Below are 10581 nucleotides of genomic sequence, written 5' to 3' on the forward strand. Positions count from 1 at the left end.
ACACCTACAGTATCATATGCAATGTGAGCTCTCCAGAGGGCTGTTCTGTACAGGTGCTCTCCTGAGGGCTGTTCTGTACAGGTGCTCTCCAGAGGACTGTCCTGTACCGGGGAGGTGTGGACAAGGGGGGTGTGGACCCGGGGAGGTGTGGACCTGTGGAGGTGTGGACCTGGGGAGGTGTGGACCTGGGGAGGTGTGGACCTGGGGAGGTGTGGACCCGGGGAGGTGTGGACCTGTGGAGGTCTGGACCCGGGGAGGTGTGGACCTGGGGAGGTGTGGACCTGGGGAGGTGTGGACCTGGGGAGGTGTGGACCTGGGGAGGTCTGGACCTGGGGAGGTGTGGACCCGTGGAGGTGTGGACCTGGGGAGGTGTGGACCTGGGGAGGTGTGGACCCGTGGAGGTGTGGACCTGGGGAGGTGTGGACCCGTGGAGGTGTGGACCCGGGGAGGTGTGGACCTGGGGAGGTCTGGACCTGGGGAGGTGTGGACCCGTGGAGGTGTGGACCCGGGGAGGTGTGGACCTGTGGAGGTGTGGACCTGGGGAGGTGTGGACCTGTGGAGGTGTGGACCTGGGGAGGTGTGGACCTGGGGAGGTGTGGACCCGGGGAGGTGTGGACCCGGGGAGGTGTGGACCTGGGGAGGTGTGGACCTGTGGAGGTGTGGACCTGGGGAGGTGTGGACCTGGGGAGGTGTGGACCTGGGGAGGTGTGGACCTGTGGAGGTGTGGACCTGGGGAGGTGTGGACCTGGGGAGGTGTGGACCTGGGGAGGTGTGGACCTGTGGAGGTGTGGACCCGGGGAGGTGTGGACCTGTGGAGGTGTGGACCCGGGGAGGTGTGGACCTGTGGAGGTGTGGACCCGTGGAGGTGTGGACCCGTGGAGGTGTGGACCTGGGGAGGTGTGGACCCGGGGAGGTGTGGACCCGGGGAGGTGTGGACCCGTGGAGGTGTGGACCCGTGGAGGTGTGGAGGTACTTTATGATTTCAGGCGTTAGCAGCGGTGCTCACATCAAGTTGAGTATTTCCCTTAAAGAGACGGGAGACCCATAAATCCAGCTGGCGTGAAGTTTTATAGAACAGGGAGCGAGGGAGAAATACACACACACACCACAAATATATGCACAAACACACACACACATACACACTTCCAGAGAGGTTAATGGAGTCGTTCCAGAACAGTCTGTTTATGAATACTGGCCTGCTGTGGGCTCCCTCCACTCTCTCCTCTGGTGAGCCAGACTGGAGTGGACACGTTAGTGTGTGTGTGGGTGCGTGTGTGTGTGTGTGGGGGTTAGTGTGTGTGTGGGTGTTAGTGTGTGTGTGGGTGTTAGTGTGTGTGTGGGTGTTTGTGTGTGTGTGTGTGGGGGTGTGTGATGAGGCTGGTGTTCAGTGTTGTAGCTTGTCTACAAGTGAGCAACTAGCTAAAGCTGAAAGGGGAGAAATCTCTGGCGATGGTAAAGATTGCGATGCTGAGAAAGGCTTCCCCCCAGTAGAACCTGTTAGAAACACAGAAAGGCTTCCCCCCAGTAGAACCTGTTAGAAACACAGAAAGGCTTCCCCCCAGTAGAACCTGTTAGAAACACAGAAAGGCTTCCCCCCAGTAGAACCTGTTAGAACCACAGAAAGGCTTCCCCCCAGTAGAACCTGTTAGAACCGCAAAAGCTAAAGATTAGAGGCGTTCAGTAGCAGAACACAGGCCAGGCAGGATTATTTATGATCTGCTTTGCGGTTCTCCAGGCCGGGACCCTGCTGGAGGAACTGGAGACGAGCCAGACTGGACGCAGGGAGGGTTCTGTGTTCTAAACAGGAACCGGAGAGAGTTCCGTGTTCTAAACTGTACCCAGAGAGGGTTCTGTGTTCCAGAGAGGGGAGGGAGGGAGGGAGGGAAGAATAGATGTCGAGGCATGTAGAGCAGAGAGCCGTGTTGTGGAAACACCAGCTCTGCGGCCCTGACGCTGAGCAGATAAATTCTCTTTCCTTCTCAGAAGCTCAGGAGAAACTTAATGACATTTGTTTTGGCCGCAGCGCCTAAGAGAAGCCAGACTGGAGCACTTCACTCAGTTAAACCCTTCTGGCGCTGTAAACGAGTGTGTGTGTGTGTGTGCGTGTGTGTTTTCCATGGACTCAGTGTTCTAAAAAAACAACTCCTAACAGCTTGTTTCTCCCTGCTTGTTTTCAGGCCGTGTTGGAGACCCCCTCCATGCTGGACCTGGCAGGTGAGAAACACCTTCGGCATGCTTTTTCTTTCCCTCCATTTTTGACAGTTGGAGGGATATTGGAGTCATGTTTAATAATGTCTGGATATCTTTGTGCATATTGAGGATTTATTGGAATCTAATTTATAAGATATTCATGTCTGAATGAACAACATTACCTCTCAGTGGAGCAGAGGGACGGGAGGACGAGGACTGGAGGGAGATCCACGCCGCCATGGCTCTCACCAACCTGGCCCAGGGACAGAGCTGCACCACAGGGCCTATCCCAGGACGGAGCTGCACCACAGGGCCTATCCCAGGACGGAGCTGCACCACAGGGCCTATCCCAGGACGGAGCTGCACCACAAGGCCTATCCCAGGACGGAGCTGCACCACAGGGCCTATCCCAGGACGGAGCTGCGCCACAGGGCCTATCCCAGGATGGAGCTGCACCACAGGGCCTATCATTACAAGTTGCATCATCCAAAAGTCGTCCCACATCTCCGAGGTGAAGACTGTGAAGCTGGCTGTCCTGTCACACAGATGAATCAGGGCTCCGGACCGCCCCAGACCCCCTTAGACTACAACGCACTTCCTGGAACAGAGACTGCACTTCCTGTCAGCGGACCATCATGCACCTCTCACCTGCACCAGCTCTCCTCGCTGACCAGCGTCCAGAGGAGACTGAGTCTGGACCTGCATGTGGGTGTGGCTCTGGGAGACTCTGAGGAAGGGAATAGCTCAGTGGTAGACCTGTCCACCCCAGACCTGTCCACCCCAGACCTGTCCACCACAGACCTGTCCACCCCAGACCTGTCCACCACAGACCTGTTCACCACAGACCTGTTCACCACAGACCTGTCCACCACAGACCTGTTCACCACAGACCTGTTCACCACAGACCTGTACACTACAGACCTGTCCACCCCAGACCTGTCCACCACAGACCTGTCCACCACAGACCTGTACACCACAGACCTGTCCACCACAGACCTGTCCACCACAGACCTGTACACCACAGACCTGTCCACCCCAGACCTGTCCACCACAGACCTGTCCACCACAGACCTGTCCACCACAGCTCTTGACATCACAGGTTGAAATGGGAGCCCCTGTGTGGGTATATTATCATCAACCTGGGTCATAACAACTGTTGGGTAAAAGTGGTCTGGTTAATATGTATCTTTTTTATATTCCTGTGTGCCTCATTACACTAAGTTATCTTAACGAATTACAATTTAGTAAGTGACTGGATCATTATCCAATGGTAAATGTGCATTGTAATGTAAGAGAAGCTCATTTAAATAAACATATGTTATACCTTTTTGTCAGTATGTTCTAGAAGTAGAATGTTTCAAAAGTAGAATGTTCTAGAATGTTATGTTGGAAGGTTTGTGTCTGGCAGGGTTCTAGAAGGTACTGTGACTTAAGCTGGTGTGGTCCTCTGGTATGAGACCATCCTGCTTCATTTGGGAACATTATCGTGATGCTTAACACACCCCCCCACACACACACACACACCAAAGCACCCACACTCAGACACAGAGACACGCACAGGGCAGAGAGATGATTCTGGTCTACATGCTTACTGGGATTTTCCATGCTTCTCTTCTCCTCGGTGACATGTGTGGCAGCCCTGTTTCCAGCCTGTCACGACCAGCAGCTGGCCTGGGGAACACAGCTTACATGGAAACACCAGCTCATCCCAACCTGCCCCGCACACCCACACACACCACACATGGGGAAACAGAAACTCCAAACGGTTTCCAGGGAAACGGGAGAGTGAAACTGGTTTCCAGGGTAGCATGTAGTGTGTGTGTGTGTGTGGTGGGGGGGGGGCAGAGGGGATGTTTGGAGATGAAAATACTTTCAACGTGTTTTTGAAATTTCCTGGTCTTCAGATTGTCATTTATTTTCACTTAATTCATTTAATATGAACGCCCGTGTTCAATAAACGCAACAATACAAACATGGTCGACATTAAGGCAAAATTACAATTCAGAAATGGACTCCAGGAAGACAAAGATGTACTTTAAAATTTCCTGCAACAAAAACACTCATTAGGAGCTCTGGGTCATCTTGACATAACTCATGTAACACAGACAGAAAACATGCAGCAGACACGTCTCTGGAACTAGAATGTAGCGGGCTCAAGGGTCTGGACAGGGGACTGCACGTGTGTACGTGTGTGTGTGCGTGTGTGTGACGCAGGGTGGCGTACAGTAAGCGTGTGGCTAACAGGCCTACAGAGAACAGTGGTATAAACAGACACGCTGCTCTTGAGCAGAGGAAACGACATAAGCAAATAAACTAAGAAGAAAAACGATATTAAAAAGATGTGGTTATTGACAAGCCAGGTTGCCGTGGTGACGTCGGTTGATAGGCACAAGTTCCTGCAGGCAGACATATACAACATCACATGACAGAACATGACATGGCTTCTCTGGGTGCTTTACAGGACATGACATCACATGTCCTGACATGACATCACATGTCCTGACAGGACATGACATGGCTTCTCTGAGTGCCTTCACAATGCTCGAGCCCACGTCCATCTCGCCTGTCTCTTCAAGACTGATAAAAGTGTCCGGTGACCACTGACCTGCTATTATCAATTTTCAATCCCCTCACCTGTCAGGCGCCACGGTAACCATCGCTACAGTCGTAATTAAGGCAGAACTATCCCCCCTCCCTCCCCCAAACCCCATGTTGCGCCTGCCTGGGTCAGCTGTTCCCCATACGTTCTTTATGGGGGCGCCGCTCAAACGGACATGAGCGGATACGAGTTTTAGTGTTTTTATATCTACGTACCTCCAGAGTCTGTCAGGCCAACGTGGTGAGGGGCCCAGCAGTCACCAGGTGGCGCTGTTCCCCAGACCAGGGCTTGGTTGGTAGTTAAGAGGACATGAGGAAGCTACTAGACATGTGAGCGGCAGAATTTCTAACATGATACCATTACCGTACACACAAAGATTGTGTATGACGTGGCATGGAAAACCAAAAGAAAAGTGTCATTTTAAAACAATCAAGTTCCATAGACAGGAGGTGGGGGTCAAATGTGATGCTGTCATGTGACACGTCACGTCAGCTGATAGGAAGTGAGTCCCTCAGTGCCACGCCCCTAAGGACATCAGGCCCCATCACCAGTCTATCCTCCTCCCTCCCTCCCTCCTCTCCTCCATCCTCATTTGCGGTTCCCAGCCCAGTCCAGTTCCGAGTGTTCCTTCCCTCCAGTTAGGGTATGGAGCAGTACCCTCCACACCCCCCCCCCGGATGCTGCTGTGTGTCCCCCAGCCGGACGCCCTGTCCCTGGGTGTCGCTCTGCCACAGCCCTGGAGTCTGGAGGATCTTCTCCACCAGCTCCTCGAAGGCACACTGCACGCCGTCCTTGGTCTTAGCACTGGCCTCTGGAGCCACAGGGAGCAGAACACATAGTCATCAGCACTGGTGACAGGAAGGGAGGAGGAGAGAGGGAGCGAGGGAGAGAGAGCCTAGAGAGAGGGAGGGAGCCTAGAGAGAGAGCGAGAGCCTAGAGAGAGAGAGAGAGAGAGAGAGAGAGAGAGAGAGAGAGAGAGAGAGAGAGAGAGAGAGAGAGAGAGAGAGAGAGAGAGAGAGAGAGAGAGAGCCTAGAGAGAGGGAGAGACTACTGCACCTATGAACAACATGGAGTGTTTCCTGGCAAACTTCAGGCCTTCATTCCTGTCCACCTCGCGGTTGTCCTGAAACACAACAGGGGAACAGAAACACCATTCAGCACCAGAAACACTGTTCAGCACCAGAAACACCGTTCAGGAACAGAAACACAGCACAGTTCGGGTGTTTGATAACCTCCCATCAAACAGTACAGCCAGTCATAAAGATTACAGAATTACTAAGACAGCCAACCACATCAACAGTGAACAGGGCTAGAGGACTGTGCTCTGAAGCTTCAAATTCCGACTCTTGGCTTGAGCCTGGGCCCTGTCTGGGTCTAGGGGTGAGTCTGGGCCCTGTCTGGGTCTAGGAGTGAGTCTGGGCCCTGTCTGGGTCTAGGGGTGAGTCTGGGCCCTGTCTGGGTCTAGGGGTGAGTCTGGGCCCTGTCTGGATCTAGGGGTGAGCCTGGGCCCTGTCTGGGTCTAGGAGTGAGTCTGGGCCCTGTCTGGATCTAGGAGTGAGTCTGGGCCCTGTCTGGGTCTAGGGGTGAGTCTGGGCCCTGTCTGGGTCTAGGGGTGAGTCTGGGCCCTGTCTGGATCTAGGGGTGAGCCTGGGCCCTGTCTGGGCCCTGTCTGGGTCTAGGGGTGAGTCTGGGCCCTGTCTGGGTCTAGGAGTGAGTCTGGGCCCTGTCTGGATCTAGGGGTGAGCCTGGGCCCTGTCTGGGCCCTGTCTGGGTCTAGGGGTGAGTCTGGGCCCTGTCTGGGTCTAGGAGTGAGTCTGGGCCCTGTCTGGATCTAGGAGTGAGTCTGGGCCCTGTCTGGATCTAGGAGTGAGTCTGGGCCCTGTCTGGGCCCTGTCTGGGTCTAGGGGTGAGTCTGGGCCCTGTCTGGATCTAGGAGTGAGTCTGGGCCCTGTCTGGGCCCTGTCTGGGTCTAGGGGTGAGTCTGGGCCCTGTCGGACCCACCATGTCGATCTTGTTGCCCACCAGCATCTTGACCAGATCGTTGCGTGTGCAGTAGGTCTCCAGCTCATTCAGCCAGTTCTCCAGCCTGGTGAAGGTGTCCCGCTTAGTCACGTCATACACTGGGAACACACACACACACACTAGAGTTATACACTGAGGACACACACACTAGAGTTATACACTGGGAACACACACACACACACACTAGAGTTCTACACTGAGGACACACACTTGAGTATAACTCACCCAGTATGACGCCCTGCGCCCCCCTGTAGTAGCTGGGTGTGAGGGTCCTGAATCTCTCCTGTCCGGCCGTGTCCTGTCATCAACACATCAACACAGCCTGGTCACCTCCAGCCTCTCACCTCCAGCCTCTCACATCCAGCCTCTCACCAGACAGCCTCTCACCTCCAGCCTCTCACCAGACAGCCTCTCACATCCAGCCTCTCACCAGACAGCCTCTCACCTCCAGCCTCTCACCAGACAGCCTCTCACATCCAGCCTCTCACCACACAGCCTCTCACCTCCAGCCTCTCACCTCCAGCCTCTCACCTCCAGCCTCTCACCAGACAGCCTCTCACATCCAGCCTCTCACCACACAGCCTCTCACCTCCAGCCTCTCACCTCCAGCCTCTCACCAGACAGCCTCTCACCAGACAGCCTCTCACCACACAGCCTCTCACCACACAGCCTCTCACCTCCAGCCTCTCACCTCCAGCCTCTCACCAGACAGCCTCTCACCACACAGCCTCTCACCAGACAGCCTCTCACCTCCAGCCTCTCACCAGACAGCCTCTCACCAGACAGCCTCTCACCACACAGCCTCTCACCAGACAGCCTCTCACCACACAGCCTCACCTCCAGCCTCTCACCACACAGCCTCTCACCAGACAGCCTCTCACCTCCAGCCTCTCACCACACAGCCTCTCACCTCACAGCCTCTCACCAGACAGCCTCTCACCAGACAGCCTCTCACCAGACAGCCTCTCACCAGACAGCCTCTCACCTCCAGCCTCTCACCACACAGCCTCTCACCTCCAGCCTCTCACCAGAGACAGCCTCTCACCACACAGCCTCTCACCAGACAGCCTCTCACCTCCAGCCTCTCACCACACAGCCTCTCACCACACAGCCTCTCACCAGACAGCCTCTCACCTGACAGTCTCTCACCAGACAGCCTCTCACCAGACAGCCTCTCACCTCCAGCCTCTCACCTCCAGCCTCTCACCAGACAGCCTCTCACCAGACAGCCTCTCACCTCCAGCCTCTCACCAGACAGCCTCTCACCTCCAGCCTCTCACCAGACAGCCTCTCACCTCCAGCCTCTCACCACACAGCCTCTCACCTCCAGCCTCTCACCAGACAGCCTCTCACCTCCAGCCTCTCACCAGACAGCCTCTCACCAGACAGCCTCTCACCAGGCAGCCTCTCACCTCCAGCCTCTCACCTCCACACACAGTTGGAGGACTCACTTCAGTTACTCTAACCTTATCTTCATTAATTAGTTAATTAAGAAAAACATTTGTATTTACAACCACACTTCTTGTAGGGTTGGTTATGGTTAACCCGTTCTTCTTCTGGACTAATCTGTGTGTTCAATCTGAGGTCTAGGTAGAAGAATGGGACATTCTTTTACATTTACAAACTAGTATGCAGCATTTGAGAGACAACACTGTACACTGGTGTGCCCTAGTGATGTAAGTCTGTACTACAACACTACAGGCGTTTGTTTGTTTGAGACGGTGTGTTTAGGCAAAACACAGGCCTGCTCCGGGCTGAAAGACTCACCCAGATAGCCAGCTTAGCTCTGTTCCCATCCACTGCGATGGTCTTGACTTTGAAATCCACACCTGGATCGATACAAAACCAAGCACAAATCGGTCAGCCTGATCGCAGCTGATAGCATTGAACCACAAGGAGGATGTTCCAGTGAAGGTCATCTGGACTCACCTATAGTGGCTGCCTGGTCAGGATCAAATGTGTCTTCTGTGAATCTCAATAGCAGACTGAGTGATGGGGGGGGGGGGGGGGGGGGGGTAGTTGGAGAGAGAGGGGTGGAGAGAGACAGGCAGAGAGAAAGACAGAGGGGTACAGAGAGAGAGAGAGATACAGATACAGAGAGAGACAGATACAGAGAGAGATACAGATACAGAGAGAGATACAGAGAGAGATACACAGAGAGAGAGGGGTACACAGAGAGAGAGGTGTACAGAGAGAGAGAGATACACAGAGAGAGAGGGGTACAGAGAGAGAGAGATACAGAGAGTATGAGAGGGGTACAGAGAGAGAGAGGGGTACAGAGAGAGAGATACAGAGAGAGATACAGAGAGAGATACAGAGAGAGAAGGGGTACAGAGAGAGAGAGATACAGAGATGGTTGAGTGAAACAAGTATGATAGTAGAGGCCTGTTCCATAAAGCGAGTCTACCGAATAAGCCAGGCTTATGCCAGGGAAGGCTCGCTGTGTTATTATGGGGTGTACTTCGTCAGTAGAAGTTACCCCTCTTTGCGTGAGTCAGTCTCCTCTCCCTGCGTCATGACAAAAGAATTCTCGACTACTCCAACAGGAATGTCGCTAGCTAGGTAGAGAACAGGCTTGAAGCCGACAAGGAATGAACAGATGGTAAATAGGATAGAGTTGATTGCTTCCTAAGCAACAACATACAATTTCCATTGCACCTAGCTAGCCTAGCAACTTCGCCACATATTACATAAAACAAAGTAGCTTGCTAAGGTTACACCCTCATCACAACAAAGAAACGGGCAGGTTAGCTATCTAACAACAATCCGATACTCAGAAATGACCATGATACAGTCAAAAAAGCGGTGAAGTGGAGTGGATATGACACTGTCTGGGTATATTGATGTTTTCCACAGAGCAAAGACATTCAGCTGGTTAGCCTAGCCATCTAGACCCAGGCCAGGGATAGCTACCTCTGAACTGGCCCTGGCTACGTGTACTGAAGCAATTACGTAACAAGCTTGATGTCAACACTGGCAGTGTCTTACCTCGACTTCCCAACTCCACTCTCGCCGATAATCAATAGTTTCAATGTAGTCAATACGTCGTCATCCATATTCTTCGGGTGGGTGGATTTAGCTAATTACAGCTATTTGTGGGTACTTGCTCGCTTTGGGTTTAACCTGTCTCTTACGAAGAGCTGACTAAGTTGACGGCGCTGTGGTTATCTGACTTGCTGTAACGGCAGCGACAAGTTTTTCAGCAACAACACAACGTCCGGTTACTGCTATGCCTTCGAAATAAAAGCTTAAGATTATATTGTTACGTTATACACGACATACATTTTTCTACCTTTCGAATATTTTTTTCAAAACCTTTTATCGAAAATATTTTTTCAGCCTTTTTTTAAACCTTAAAAAAAAATAAAAGATACATATTGTTCTAACCTTTCGAACTGTTTTTTTCAACCTTTAAAAAAAGAAAGAAATACATTAAATGTTGTAGCAAATGGTAACTAAGTGTAACCCATTACTGGAATAATGAACTTTTATTTTGAAGGTATAATCAGATAATCGGATGTATTTGTTACAGGCAAAATGTTGCAGCTGTTCCACAGTGGACTTTTAGCGTTATCATACTACGTCCACCCTTCCAGCTCCTAAAGTATGACGTACCATCAGCATCTTCACCTTAGACACGTTCATTCTTCTGGCGAAAATACTTTTCCAAAATTTTGACATAGCTAAACTTTTACAATGATAGCAAAATGACAGGATAAGAAAATAAATAGCTACAACATCTTTAGGCTCCTTTTTGGGGGGATGTGGGT

The 10581-nt window shown here is 52.4% G+C and overlaps 1 protein-coding gene across 1 annotated transcript; it reads right to left on the minus strand.

Annotated features, from left to right (window-relative positions):
• Positions 1 to 4070: 4070 nt before the first annotated feature.
• On the minus strand, positions 4071 to 10007 carry LOC134036626 (ras-related protein Rab-18-B). The gene is made up of 7 exons (XM_062481627.1): positions 9800 to 10007; positions 8741 to 8796; positions 8579 to 8640; positions 7037 to 7109; positions 6791 to 6909; positions 5846 to 5912; positions 4071 to 5600 (listed from the first exon to the last, which is right to left on the minus strand). The coding sequence occupies exons 1-7, from the start codon at positions 9865 to 9867 to the stop codon at positions 5428 to 5430; spliced, it is 618 nt and encodes a 205-aa protein (XP_062337611.1). The 5' UTR covers positions 9868 to 10007; the 3' UTR covers positions 4071 to 5427.
• Positions 10008 to 10581: the final 574 nt, after the last annotated feature.

Source organism: Osmerus eperlanus, chromosome 16 (assembly GCF_963692335.1).
Source record: "Osmerus eperlanus chromosome 16, fOsmEpe2.1, whole genome shotgun sequence".
Taxonomy (NCBI): Eukaryota; Metazoa; Chordata; class Actinopteri; order Osmeriformes; family Osmeridae; genus Osmerus; species Osmerus eperlanus.